Source organism: Brassica oleracea, chromosome C4 (assembly GCF_000695525.1).
Source record: "Brassica oleracea var. oleracea cultivar TO1000 chromosome C4, BOL, whole genome shotgun sequence".
In the NCBI taxonomy this organism is placed as follows: Eukaryota; Viridiplantae; Streptophyta; class Magnoliopsida; order Brassicales; family Brassicaceae; genus Brassica; species Brassica oleracea.
The window spans coordinates 24,450,975-24,465,502 of record NC_027751.1 but is presented as its reverse complement, the minus strand read 5'-3'; the positions used below and the strand labels follow the sequence as shown (position 1 = coordinate 24,465,502).

Genomic DNA, 14,528 nt, shown 5'->3' with positions numbered 1-14,528 from the left:
AAAAAAAAAAAAAAAAAAAAAAAAAAAGTGAATCAATTTAAGCTTGTAAGCTGTGTTCACTTTTTGTTCTTCCCTCTGGTTCAGTTAACTGTTCTTTACCCCCCCTCGTTTGCAGTTAGTAATATTTGTTGGTATATGTGCAGAGCTTTCTGCAATCCTGCTGATGTTGAATCATTTACGGAGGAGAAGAAGCAATCGCTTTTGACAAAACGTCATGCAAAAGGTTCAGATTTTGTCCGTGCGGTTAAAGAGATCGCAGAGAGTTACGAGAAGCTGAAACAGCTGGACGAATCTAATGATCCTAAATCTGCTGAAGAAACAACGGTTGGAAGTTCTGGGAATATTATAGAACTGCCTCAGGCCAGCGAAAATCTAATTGGTACAAGACTTGATACACAAATAGAATCATCTAGTCATGGTAGAGATGAAACGACTCTTCTCAGCGAGGACGCTTCAGCTGCTGAACAAATGCTAGCTCTGCGTCATAACAGTCTAGCTCGTAATGGAGCCTGTGATAATGCAGCAGCCAAAGATCTGTGTGAGATAGCTACACATTCTTCAAGGAGAAGAAATGAACGGGCGCGGTCTCAAAAGTGTGCTCCACTGAAATTAGTATTACCGGTTCATCACTCTAAAATCTCGCCAAGCTTGGAATTCGATAGGCTTCAAAGGTCCATTCGTCAATGCAGTGATGGTGGCCACAGTGTAGATGATATAGATGATGGAACTATAGGAAGGAGAAAGAGGATCCGAAGGTCAGATCATTCTGAATCAGATGATGTGGTTTCATCAGTTCAAAAATTGCACGGATCTGATGAAGAAAACGCCTCTGAAATTGCTACAGGTGAGTCTGACACTAATAGTAGGAATATGGGCAATGGTGTGGATTCTGATTCCAAAGTTGAGCATTCTGATGCTGTTGGTGAGGGGTGCGAAGGAGCTCATGAGCTCAGCAAAGGGCTTGATTTCCAAATTAGTACCATCGTAAAGAGGAAGAGGAGGAAGCCTACCAGAAAACGTGAGACCTGTGACCTTGTTAACCCTCCTGCTAAAGTTGAAGCAGAAGAAGGTTCTGGGACCAAGGCGTGTGATAGCTGCCAGGGATCTCAAAATTCTCATGAAACGCTGAATGAGAGGCCCTGTGCAGAGAATGGTGATGAACACTTGCCTCTGGTAAAACGAGCCAGAGTCCGAATGAGTAGAGCTTATTACGCTGATGAAAAGGTCAACGCCTCTTCACAGTTCGAAGAAAGATCATCCAAAGACACTCCAACAAGTTCAGCCATGCAAACAAGCCCCTCGGTTAATCATGAAAATGATATTGTATCTGGTCATGATACTTCTGCGGCCAAAGAATTTAACAGCTTTGAGTTGTCTGGTAAGCTCCCAGGTGATATGGTTGATGTATTGCCTTCTCATATGGGCAAACCTTCTGGCAGAATGTCTCCGTCTATGTCCTGTGTTCAGACTGTAGGAGATAAACAAACTGCTATGGAGGTCCATGAGAACGAATTGAGCATGACGCCAAATGATGAAGTAACTCGAGCACGGTCTAATAAACTTGGCAGTTCGCTAGAAGGGAACGCTCGTGTATCTGAAGGTTTTCAGGGTTGTTCGGAGGAATCACAAACCATAAACTGTCTAAATGTTGAGTCCGATCCTATTGACATGCAATGCACACGTCAAAGTGAGAACAACGGAACCCCTTTCAATCCTGATACTGTGGACTCATCTGTAAATTATCCCCCGAGTTTATGCTCGGGTTTGGATATGACAGCGTCATGGGTACCTGCTCAGTCTCCTCATCAACACCAAAGCCAGGACCATGATTCTTGTGACCATTCATTGGTCGCTGTTGAAGATGCTTCCCTTAAAGAAAAATGTGAGAATATTGATAATGTGACTCAGGGTGTTCAGTCCCAAGTTGTAGAACATTCTCCAGCGTTCTGTTCAGTGGTCAATAATCAGGCGGCTGAAAACATGCAGGAAACTGAAAACACTCTACTGGAAATAAAACAAGGAAGTCTGGGTAAAGAACTTGATAGTGGCAAACAAGCTCAGATAATACAGAATCCAGCTCTCTCTGCCACTGAACGTTATATGATGGATAAAGAAGCGGAACCTCAGTATGAAACGGTGCATAGCCACTGTGAGGATGCTGTGGAGAACAAAGAGCTGGAAAAGAGGTGAGTCTACTGATTTTGTCCCTCTACTCATGTGCTAATCTCTATACCATGATGTCTCTCCTATTGTTTTTCTGATTAGAATTACTTTTGAAATTACAATCAGGTGTTCAATTTCTAAATATATTGGAATATTTGTATGGAGTTTTCATATTCAGATTGATGTAGGTCATGAATAGGAATATATATATTTAGAATTTCACATACTAACACATTACCCTATTATTTTTACTTTTGTGTAGTTTTCATGTATCTTTTATGCTTGAAGGTTCCCAATTCCTGTTAAAATTTGCTCTCACGGTGAAAGTCTGTGTAGAGGATAAGCATATTGAGTTTTAGATCAAGTCTCTTTAGACATTATCTTCAACAAACTTTTCCAGTTCCCAGAACTCGTTGACTAACTATATGGTCTGTCCGTGTGCATTTGCAGCTGTGAGGCAGATGAGCAGAAAGAGCAGATCCAAGCCACCAATTCTGTCTCAGTATCTGAGAACCTTTCACGTGAAAAAATGAGTCTATCTCCTGACTCTTCTGCCAAGGGGGCTCCACATGGCAATATGTCTACTGTAGAAGGTGCATATAGTATGCAGAACAACAGTAATTGTAGCACCAGTGGCGAGAAAAAAACTATCAGCGATGACACAGGCAAAGAAGAAAGGAGGGTTGGAATTGGTGTAACTCAGGTGAAGAAAATCGATAGTTCTGATGTGCAATTCACCATTGAATCTTTTGAGACCGCACTTGCCTCCTTGGTGAGGACAAAGGAGACCATTGGCCGTGCAACTCGTTTAGCTATGGACTTGGTGAAATTTGGTATGTCGGCAAAGGTACGACGCTCTTCCCGCTTGTGATATTATCTGTTTGTTGATCCAATCTGTTATGTAGATAGGAAATTCAACTTTCCTGCTTTTTGTAGACAACTTTCTTATAGACTTTTGAATCATAATAACTGGATCTGTCGTATGATATCAAATCATCCAAATATTTAATTGCTTCAGTTAAACAGTGACCATATATACCAAACCAATATGTAAATCCTTGTTATATTATTTGCTTTGCTGTTTTCGGACATGCGGAAAAGGATTTGTTTGCACTATGCTTTTGTGCGATTTGTAAAACACTATATACTATAGGATCTTGGCCTATGTTGTTAAGAATCGCTGTGTCTTGATTTAGGCCATGGAAATTCTTGCTCATACTTTGGAAAGCGAGTCAAACTTACAAAGGAGGGTGGACTTATTTTTCCTTGTGGATTCTATTGCTCAGTGTTCTAAAGGTCTGAGTGGTGAGTTGCATATCTAATGTTTTAGCTTAGTCGCATCATCGAGGTTCGCAATGTCGAGTTAACTTTGTGGCTACTGTCTTTTTCTTCAGGTGATGCTGGCGGTGTTTATCTTTCATCCATTCAAGTTATGCTGCCTCGCCTGTTGGCTGCTGCTGTCCCGGCTGGAGCTACCACACAAGAAAACCGGAGACAATGCTTGAAGGTATTGGATAATTTTCATCTTTTTACTTGGCTCTTCTTTTTCTTATAAATATGTATTCTCACCTTTTCTGCTCTTATATAGGTTTTGAGGCTTTGGCTCGAAAGAAGGATCCTTCCTGAATCTATTGTTCGTCACCATATAAGAGAACTTGATTCACATAGTAACGCACCTGCTTGCCTCTATTCTCGGCGCTCAGCGCGAACAGAAAGGGCGCTGGATGACCCCGTCAGAGACATGGAGGGTATGCTCGTGGATGAATATGGAAGGTGAGAGTTTGGGTCTATTCAGTCGTGAGATCTTGATTTTTTTTATCTTTAGTGTCATAGCTTAATTCGTCTTTGTGTATCAGTAATTCAACTCTCCAGCTTCATGGATTGTGCATGCCTGCAATGCTTAAGGTTGAAGACGAAGGAAGTGACTCGGATGGGGGTGATTTTGAGTCTGTCACTCCTGAACACGACTCCAGAATTTTAGAAGAACATGTTACACCTTCCATTACTGAAAGGCATACTCGTATACTTGAAGATGTTGACGGCGAGCTCGAAATGGAAGACGTGGCTCCACCTTGGGATGTTGGAAGTAAGGCACCCACTGATCAAGCTGATAATACAGAGTCTGCATATTGTCAGCCTGTCTCTGGCACCTCACATCAGAATGTGACCTCGTTATCTCCATTAGCTCCCCCTTCACAGAATGCTCAGTGTACCATGTCTGATTCCTACACAAATGGTTTCGACAGCAGTGGATATCCCGGCATGCACGTACGTCCTTTTCTTCTTAAAGAATGTTTTCGGTTAAACATAAACATAGTGATGTTGACTGAGACATGATTACTAACTTCATTTCTGGTTTAACATTCCAGGGAGATCAGCAGGCACGGATGAATCCATCTACGCATTACCGAAGTCCTGAATCATCTTATAGTTCCCGTGCATCTTTGTCAAAAAACATGCCACGCGGTGAGGGTTCTGACTTCCAGCATAGGCCTTATCCATCACCTAATCCCCCACCTCCGCCTTCTCATCACTATTATTCACATATGGATCCGGACAACCATATGACAGAAGGTCCATCCTACCCTCACGGATCTCATTACACAGGGGATTTTGGTGAAAGGAATTATCATGATAGCCATGAGAGCATGAGGCATGCACCATATGAGAGTCGAGACAATTGGAGATATCATCCGCCGCCTTCTCAAGGTATGGGGCTCCTTTGACCTTTTTATTATGCATGCATAGGCAAAGGACATATATATGCTAATAGGCATTGGATCCTTTTGCTCGTATATGCAGGTCCACGATATCAGGACAGACACAAAGGCCATTATCAATCCAGTTCATACAGTGGCTATCACCGTGACTCTGGAAGGTTTCAGAACCACAGGTGGAGTCATCATTCTCCGCGTGCATATAACAACAACAACAGACACTCTTTTCAACATAAACCACATTCGGAAGGCCATGTTCCAGTCCCAATGAGAGGTATTCATGCTTAATCCTCCCTGGGAATGAAATAAAAGAAGGGCCCACTCTCTCTACTCACCCACAAACTAGATCAGCCTTCTTAGTTAGCCGTATACATAACATTACTATGCTGGAATTGTGGCTTAGGTGTACGAAACCTGAACCTTGTTACTAGATGAGCCACTTTCGTTTCACTAGGATCTGACATTTGAGATGGTTTTGCTTGTAATCTTTCTACTGCACCCCTTTATGTCTGTCTTGTATATAGAAGTAAACTTGAGTATCTTTTTTTGCAGATCCGCAAGGCACATGGCATCAGAGGTGAGTTACAGACATTACAGATGGAGATAGACGGGTAAGTCCTACGCGGGAGGTGCTCTGTCTGCTCTAATTTGAAGATATTGGGCTTAAGTAGGTTTAGGGAAGAAAGTGAGCTCGGCTGGAACATAACTTGGCCATTTGAGAGAGAGAGAGAGATGCATTCAAGGCCTTTGTTTAGGGATTTAAATAGAGAAGTGAAGGAAAAAGCACACTGTAAGTGTACATATGATGATGGATGATGATGTCGTTGCTAAAAACCTCATTGATAAATTGAATTCAAAAAGCAGCAAGTCGTGAGAAGATTTGGTAAAAATCCGTTTGTGGAAATTTAGATAGGCATTTAAATTTGTGTTCTTACTGCCAGTTTTTTAAATATAGCAGCAAATGGTAACGTAATGTCTCTTGGTTAAAAAAGATGAAAGACACCAATAATTATTTTAGATTAGAAAAATATGGTTAGAGGAACAAAAGCTCAAGCTATAATTGCAAGAATGCTGTCTTGTTACGCATTACCAGGCTGTGCTGCAGCTGATAATATATAGTAAACATATTCATTAAGAATATTAACAAAAAAAAATTCATTCTCCTTAACACCCAACTCTTAACAATTACAAGGAGGCTTGTGTGGTTAAGAGAGCAGCAGACACATATAGAACTTATCCCTCACGAGATGGGTGGTTCGTTATCAGCAGTGTCCGAAAAATCCATCCATGAGTTCACCGTCAAGGTTTTTCTTCGTTTTCTTATTTGTTTTATGGATTACGGGAATGAATGGTAAATCGCCAAGAAGATGAAACTTTTTCTGGTTTCCTTCTTTTTTAAAAAATTTGGTTTGTTTGTTCGCCGGAAACTAGGATAGTTCCGGCAAGGAGGTTGATCTTAGCATTTATCAAGGGAAAGTTCTTCTCGTCGTGAACGTTGCTTCTAAATGGTCCGTCTCTCTTCACTTTCTTTCTTGGGTTCTAATCAAAACGTTTTACAAATTTTATGTGTGTTTCTGGTTGGGAACAGCGGTTTCACGGAATCCAATTACACCCAGCTAACAGAACTTTACCAGAGATACAAAGATCAAGGTTTCTCTCTCTCTCTTTATGATTCTAGGGTTTCATAACCTCTATCTAAATCCTCTATTTGTTTGTTTATTTTAATCATATTGTTGTTGTTGCATGTATGAGATTGAAAAACGATTAATCTTAAATAATGGTGGGATTTGCTGTGTTCAGGGTTTGTGATATTGGCGTTTCCTTGCAACCAGTTTATGTACCAAGAGCCTGGGACAAGCCAAGATGCTCATGCATTTGCTTGTACAAGGTTTAAGGCCGAGTACCCCGTTTTCCAAAAGGTTATTTAACCACCTTTGTGCCATAACCATTTCTTCCTTCTCTTACAAAGACAAAATAGCTCAAGAAATGTTATTAGTTTGACGTTAATATGCTTGGTGACATAAACATGAACACTTCTAGGTACTTATTGATTCATCTCTGTTAGTTGTCTTTAACAACATATTTTGATGTATAATTTTCCCTTTTAAGGTGTGTGTAAATGGACAAAACGCAGCACCAGTCTACAAATTCCTCAAGTCAAAGAAACCAACTTTCTTCGGAACAAGGATCAAATGGAACTTCACCAAGTTTTTGGTCGGCAAAGACGGTCAAGTCATTGATCGTTATGGCCTAACTGTTCCACCTCTCTCCATCGAGGTCTCTATCTCTCTCACTTATAGCTAGCTTTTTTTAACTCTTTTTACAAATGTCTTGTTATCCGTTGCAATATATATTAATCTGCAAACACAAAAAAAATACAGAAAGACATCATCAAAGCCCTTGGAGAAGCAGGAGATGATGTTCCAAGTATTGAACCCTTGATGTAGGCACAAAGAGGCTCTTGACGTTGGACTGGCTCGTGTCTCGAGTTACCGAATGACATCATCACATGTAAAAAAAAGGCCTTTCTAGCTCTCTTTTCTAATTTGTTTTGTGTGTGGAAGGAGCACTAATCTCTTATTCTTCCTGCTCTGACTTAGTTTTGTCGCTACCATGGTAAAAAGAGATGCCTACACAAGTTTCCATATTTCCTTACCACCACCTTGTGTAGCTTCCATTTGGGCTTAGTATTGATCTTCCGAAAAATGAGAAATTCTTGGGTTCACCCACCCACCCTAGTGAACCTCTAGATTCACCAACCAATAGTGTTTAAGTATTTGATATTTGATATATTTTAAAAAAGAAAACAAAATTGAATTTCCAAATAAGATTATACTTTTAAAATAAAACAATAAAAATACATAAAAATAGTTACAAAAAATAAATAAATAAATATTGTTAAACCGTTAGCAAAATATTAAATCCTATATCCTAAATCCTAAACTCCAAACCCTAAATTATAAACCTTAAATCTTGGATAAACTCTAAACCGTTGGAATTATTTTAAAATTAAATCCTAGAGTTTATGATTTACTCAAGGGTTTAGGGTTTATCCAAAGGTTTATGGTTTAGTGATTAGGATTTAGGGTTTAGTGTTATTAAAATTTAGTTTTTAATGTATGATTTAGGGTTTAAGATTTTTCAACGGTTTAGAGTTTATCCAAAGTTTAAGGTTTAACGTTTAGGGCTTAGGGTTTAGTATTTAGGGTATAGGGTTTAGTATTTTGCTGAAGATTTAACAATATTAATTAATTTATTTTTTATAACTATTTTTATTATTTTATTATTTTATTTTAAAAATGTAATCTAATTTGGATATTTAATTTTATTTTCTTTTTTAAAAGATATCAAATATCAAATATTCAAACACTATTGGTTGGTGAATCTAGAGGTTCAACCCAAGAATTTCTCCGAAAAAATATCCCAGAGCTATTTGCGATTAATTACTTACTAATAAAAAGAAAATGGGAGAGTGTATGACAAAAAAAAAGCTAGCAATATATATATATATATATATGACTTTGATTTGTTCTATATATGTACTACTCCCATAATCTTATAATTGAAAACACTACAAATTGTCTTAAAATTGAAAACACTACAAATTGTTTTTTTCTTTAAGAAGAGCTCTTGCATGCATGAGAAGGGTTCCCTACGTTAACAAATTTGTCATATTTATAAAGGAACATAAAAGTTGTGGTATTTTGGAAGATAATTAAAAAAAGCATTGTCTCTAAAAAAAATTGGTTAGGATGTTCAATCCAGATTTTGATTCAACTACAACATTTGTTTAAATGTCAATGTCATATCTCTTTGTCACGCTTTTGGAGTTGGCAGCTACAAATGGTTTTGTGATTAAAATTGTTTGTGGAATTTGGAAGAGGTGTGTGCCCAAAATGAAACACTCTCCTGAAAGAAAGGTCTACAAACAAACTAGCAAAGTCACGCAAAGCAAATGAAATACTCTAACGAACCTAAGATCCCGCAGCATCCAATCCTCACATCCTCTTTGTGCCTCCTTTCGCCTCAATTATATAACCAGCACCAACCAAAGATATCTCTTCACACACAAATACACACTCAGCTCCATGGAAACTCTTTTTCTTGTAGCTGTTCTACTTCTGGCTCTCTCCTCTTCCTCTTTCACACGATGCCAGAGAATCATACAGATTCCACCACCACGTCCATTATGCGTCTCTCAATACGCTCTGGCTAACTACGCCTGCTCACGTGTCCCAGTTACCACTGTCCTACCTTCTTCCCCCACTGTCCCACCTTCTCCGCATATCGATCCTCCTCCTCCTCCTCACCATGACCATGATGATGACCATGACCACCGTCGCCATAATGATGATCATGACCACCACGACCATGACAATGACCATGATGATGATGACCATGACCACGACCATGACGATGACGATGACCACGACCATGACGATGATGATGACCACGACCACGATCATGATGACGATGATGACCACCATGATGATGATGATGACCACGATCATGATGACGATGATGACCACCATGATGATGATGATGATGACCACGATCATGATGACGATGATGACCACCATGATGATGATGATGACCACGATCATGATGACGATGATGACCACCATGATGATGATGATGACCACGATCATGATGACGATGACCACCATGATGATGATGACCACGACCACGATGGTGACCATGATCATGATCACGACGATGACCATGATTACGATGACCACGACCACCATCACCGACACCGAGATGAGACGTATGCTCAACAAGATTGCTGCAAATGGTTGAGGCAAATAGACAACGAGTGCGTGTGCGACCTTCTGGTTACGCTTCCGCCATTGCTATCAAAACCTGCTCATAACTATACAGTCTTTGTGGATGATTCATGCATCGTCACATTCACCTGTGGAGGCAGACTTCTAAACTAATTATCTCGTATCTCTCTCCTTGAAAGACACTTTTTTTTTATCTTAGATGTACTACGTTTGTTTTATTTCACGCCCTTGAGCTCAACTGTTGTATGCTCACACTTGACCAGACAAAAGTCAACCAAACTAAAAAAGTAAGCGGATTATCGTTGCGTGAGTTACACTGAATCGATGCGCGCCTCATCTTCCATTGCATATGGCCCATATGATATGGGCCTATCAGATTGTTGTAGGTCCATTATAAATTAGTTTTTTTTTTTGATAAACCTTATCGGCTGATCCGGTCGGCTCCGGGAAAAACACACTTAGTGCTACAGAGTGGACTAGTCCGAAAGCGTAACACACTGCCTGACCCGAGTTTGGAATACCTTCCGACTAATGTCAGGGGGTGAACCAATCATCTGTTATGGCCCACCATGTAAACCACTTGGGCCGAAGCTCAAACCCAGACTGGCAAGTAGTGATAATTTAGTTCCCAGAGAGAATCGAATCCAGAACTGATGTGGGTATACACCAAGCCCCAAGAGATTGCCACTAGGCTACCACCACTTGGTTAGATTATAAATTAGTATAGTAAATCGCAATTTTATAAATTTACCTTGCAGTGGGTGAGAGTCATGATTGTTGTGTGAATTTAATTGACGTTTTACCTAATTATTTCAAGAAGAACACAGAGAAAATTTCTACGTTGACATAATTCCATTCGAATCCATTTCTCGCCATAACGCAGTTTAAATCGAAAAAATGAAAAAGAATAACTTGCAAACAAACAAAAATAAGAAATGTTTTATCAAACAAAAGAGGATAGAGAGATTCATGGAATCTTAAATTTTGTCAAAAAGTAGCATTGATGGGACCAATAATAGAATTTAATTCTTGGGTTATGCTCAAAAGAATTGATTCTTTTTACTCAATTTTTTAATGCAATTTGTTCTCGTCTTCCACTTTGTTCCTTATCTCTTGCTTCCTATGTTTGTGTCATTTGACACTTTTACACAAATCATTTAATTTTATATATTTTCCATATAAAAATGTTATTATACATCTACTCCTATTTCAACCAATAGAAAAATAAACTGCGGAATAAAAAATAAATTTTGCATCGAAATACTAAAACGACACTTATTTTGTAACGAATTTTTTTTTCTACAACGATACTTAATATGAAACGGAGGAGTATATATTTTTTTTTTAAAAAAGCTTATCTCTTAATTGTTTCAAAGTCAAAACCATATAATATAATATATGCATAAATGCATATATATATATATATATGTGTGTGTGTGTGGAGTAATAAGTGATAATTTCTGTTTCAAGAAAATATATGCTTTGCTTAAGAAATGTTACTTGACCCACAAAAGATCTAGTTAACGGTAGATAATAAATATATTAAGCACTCGGCCAGCCGCATAGAGACTAGAGAGACGCCAATTGCACACGGGCAAAAGAGAATAATAAAAGAAACGGATGGTTGTTCAAAAAAAAAAAAAACGGATGGATTCCAATTAAGACCGCATTACAATCTACTACGATAGATATGTGGGATCCACTTTAAAATAGAAATAAGAACATACTTACATTATTGTCAACGGCTTCTCTGTACGGCTTCAGGCGTGTGGTAATGTTTCTTACATGTACGGCCTTTTTCATTTGCTACCAAAGAATTAAGAGTTAAAAGAATCTACGGGAAAACGTCTTATTCGGACCTGCAGTATGAGTCTTGGGAAAATATATTCCTGAACAATTCAAGCTGTCTAAAACATACCCGAACTAAACGAAAATCTAAATTACATACCCAGATTATTAAAGTTCGGCTTAAACATACCTCGACTCAAACGCTGTTAAATAATTATTAACGGTGATTAGTCAGATGCTTAGTTGGCGGATGAGTCAGCATGATCAATTAATGGGCCGATAATATTATGCATATTACAGAGTTTATAATAATTTTTTTCAGGCCAAAATTTTTAGAAGTGGGCTTTAATGAAACTACGTCTTTTTGTGTCTCTCTAAAAACAAATTTCACGACGAAATCCCTAGAAATAAATCGCAGACAAGAAGCTTCTTTTATCTTCATCACTTTACCTGCTCCAAAATCACAAACAAAATCAGAGTTAGGAAACAAAGAGCTGGATAATTCATCAGCCTTCTAAAAATGAGGTAAGTCATGTAATGGTAATTTGAATAAAATTTTTAATTAAGGTTTCGAAGGGACTGATTATATATTTCGTGAATTTTTAGTGAGAAAGAAGATACGGTATTTCAAATATATTACCGTGGGAAGTTTGTGACTGAAAAAGATGGAGATGTAACATACAGTGGAGGGGAAAGGCATATGCTTCAGACACAAGCTGAATTTCTGTTTAGAGGATTGATGGAGGATTTCCCAATGCCTTTGTATGGTCAAAGAATCTGGTACAAACTACCTTATGAGAAGATGAAGGATCTGAAAATATTGGGTAATGCTAGTGACACCTTTCGACTGATGTGTGAAGCGGCTCGTTGTACAAATTTTGTTGAAATTTATATGGAGCATGAGAATGTCGAAGATGCAGTAGTGAATGAAGAGGTTCAAGAAGAAGATCAGAATATTGGCGAGACAGAAGAGGTTGAAGAAGATGATAATCAAAATGGGGATGATGAGTTTGAAGAAGACATTCGTGTAGAAGCTGTTATAGGTGAGATTTCTGATGGAGAAGATAATGAAAACTACAGAGACACTCCTCTTTGTTCTGACGACGAAGAAGAACAAAATCGTAGACCTTATGAAGGATGGAAGAGAGGCAGTGGAGAGTTACACATAAGGCAAGTATTTGATAGCATCAAAGATTTTAAAGATGCAGTCTTTGAGTATGCATTAAAAGGAGGTTGGAATATCCAATTCACTAGATGGGGAGATATAAAATCTGAGGCAAAATGTGGAGTAGAAGTTGATGAAGGCGAAATCCCATGTTCTTGGAGGATTTATTGCTCGTTTGAAGAATCTGTTTCACAATGGATGGTGAAGACTTTCCAAGATGTCCATAGTTGTTTCAAAGATGGACACTGCAAGATATTATCGGATTCACGCATTGCAAAGATGTTCTTGAATGAAGTGAGGGAGGATCCAGATGTTAAGCCCAAAGTCTTGCAAGACCAGATTCAGCTACGCTACAATTTGAATCCATCTAGTGAACAATGTCGAAAGGCAAGGAAGAAAGCTTTGGACCTCATTCAAGCGGAGTATGACGAACAATTTCGCAGGATCAAAGACTACGAAATAGAAATTAAAAAGTTAGCCATTTTTTTTTTTGCATTTGGTGAACAGAGATATGTATATTCTAAGTGTTTAAAATTTTAAATCTATTTTTTGGTGGGCAGGAGAAATGCAGGATCGTCGACAGATCTTAGAACTGTTATTGGGGCTGCTGGACTTGAAGTTTTCTATCGTTTCTACGTTTGTTTTGCTGTTCTGCGAGACACATGGCTAGCCTCTTGTCGACCTATTTTGGGATAGATGGGTGCTTTCTCAAAACCATGGCTAAGGGCCAACTTCTAGCTGATGTGGGAAGGGATGCAAACAACCAGATTTACCCTCTTGCTTGGGCAGTGGTGCATAAAGAGAACACTGACACATGGGTTTGGTTCTTGCAAAAGCTGAAGGAAGATTTGAAACTTGGAAATGGTGATGGCTTCACACTTGTTTCAGATAGACAGAAAGGTTTGCTTATAGCTGTGGATGAGGAGTTACCAAGCATTGAGCACCGGATGTGTGCAAGGCATATCTATGGGAATTTGAGGAAGCTCTATCCGAACAAGCCTCAGATGAAGAAATTGTTCTGGAGTGTCGTTGAAAGTCATAACGAAGCCGACTACAAAGAAAGCATGAAAGAGTTTGAGGATTATGATAAAGAGGTCTACGATGCGTTAATGGCCAGGAACCCCGAGACTTGTAGTAGAGCCTTTTTTACGACGACATGTTGTTGTGAAGATGCTCTCAACAACAATTCAGAGTCATACAATAAGACACTAGAGAAAGCACGTGCGATGCCACTAGTTGAGATGCTAGAGACAATGAGACGACTAGCAATGAGGCGTATTGATCTTAGGAAGAAGAAAATTCAGAAGCACAAGGGGAAGTTCAGTTTGAAGGTTAGTAAGATGATTGAATCCGAGACAAGATTTCGGAAACATTGTACATCTCTTCCTGGACCTACTGGTGAGTTTGAAGTCTCTGAGAATGGAATGAAATATGCAGTTGATATGAGAGCAAGGACATGTAGCTGTAGGAGGTGGGATTTGACTGGGATTCCTTGCAGACATGCTCTCCGGATTGTATCAGATCATAAGAAGACTTATAAGACCGACAATTTGGTTTCACATTGGTATTTGACTTCTAAGTGGCAGCAGCAATACTCAGACTCCATCAAACCATTAAGAGGAATCAAGTTCTGGAAACCATCTGGTGAGTCAACACTACATGCCCCACCGAGAGAGATATCTAAAGGGCGTAAAAAGAAGCCTCAACAAAGAATCAAGGGAGTTAACGAATCTCCTACTAAAGGGAAAAAGGTAACTCAACACGCTCGTGTAATGCATTGTTCTCGTTGTGGTTTACCTGAGCATAATTGTACTAAATGCCCAAATTCCGGAGTTCCTTGTAAGCCTCGACCACCAAAGAAGCAGAAAACTACAAGACCTGAGGAAATTGCGGTCAGTGCCGGTGAAG

General features: G+C 39.0%; 3 protein-coding genes across 5 annotated transcripts in view; all 3 read left to right on the top strand.

Moving 5' to 3' along the window:
- Positions 1 to 5,810, top strand: part of LOC106341870 (HUA2-like protein 2) — a 7,512-nt gene extending 1,702 nt beyond the window's left edge. Inside the window, exons 3-12 of one of the 2 annotated variants that reach the window (XM_013780607.1) lie at positions 144 to 1,838; positions 1,869 to 2,186; positions 2,614 to 3,010; positions 3,360 to 3,468; positions 3,558 to 3,670; positions 3,752 to 3,936; positions 4,020 to 4,431; positions 4,533 to 4,872; positions 4,966 to 5,154; positions 5,433 to 5,810. In XM_013780607.1, the coding sequence (XP_013636061.1) occupies positions 144 to 1,838; positions 1,869 to 2,186; positions 2,614 to 3,010; positions 3,360 to 3,468; positions 3,558 to 3,670; positions 3,752 to 3,936; positions 4,020 to 4,431; positions 4,533 to 4,872; positions 4,966 to 5,154; positions 5,433 to 5,461 (3,787 nt within the window). In that variant the 3' untranslated portion in view covers positions 5,462 to 5,810. Of the gene's footprint in view, positions 1 to 143; positions 2,187 to 2,613; positions 3,011 to 3,359; positions 3,469 to 3,557; positions 3,671 to 3,751; positions 3,937 to 4,019; positions 4,432 to 4,532; positions 4,873 to 4,965; positions 5,155 to 5,432 lie in introns of both variants that reach the window. The other variant, XM_013780606.1, reaches the window with a different exon arrangement.
- A 237-nt stretch (positions 5,811 to 6,047) lies between these two features.
- LOC106341871 (probable glutathione peroxidase 5) lies at positions 6,048 to 7,535 on the top strand. 2 transcript variants are annotated; one of them, XM_013780609.1, is made up of 6 exons: positions 6,048 to 6,184; positions 6,312 to 6,388; positions 6,469 to 6,530; positions 6,681 to 6,799; positions 6,990 to 7,157; positions 7,262 to 7,535. In XM_013780609.1, the coding sequence occupies exons 1-6, from the start codon at positions 6,128 to 6,130 to the stop codon at positions 7,325 to 7,327; spliced, it is 549 nt and encodes a 182-aa protein (XP_013636063.1). In that variant the 5' UTR covers positions 6,048 to 6,127; the 3' UTR covers positions 7,328 to 7,535. The 2 variants fall into 2 exon arrangements, with proteins under 2 accessions (XP_013636063.1, XP_013636062.1); XM_013780608.1 differs by having other exon boundaries at positions 6,048 to 6,231; positions 6,317 to 6,388.
- Positions 7,536 to 8,933: 1,398 nt separating this feature from the next.
- On the top strand, positions 8,934 to 9,988 carry LOC106340759 (protein PFC0760c-like). The gene has a single exon (XM_013779603.1). It carries the CDS (start codon positions 8,969 to 8,971, stop codon positions 9,818 to 9,820), a length of 852 nt encoding a protein of 283 aa, XP_013635057.1. The 5' UTR covers positions 8,934 to 8,968; the 3' UTR covers positions 9,821 to 9,988.
- The last annotated feature ends 4,540 nt before the right edge of the window (positions 9,989 to 14,528 follow it).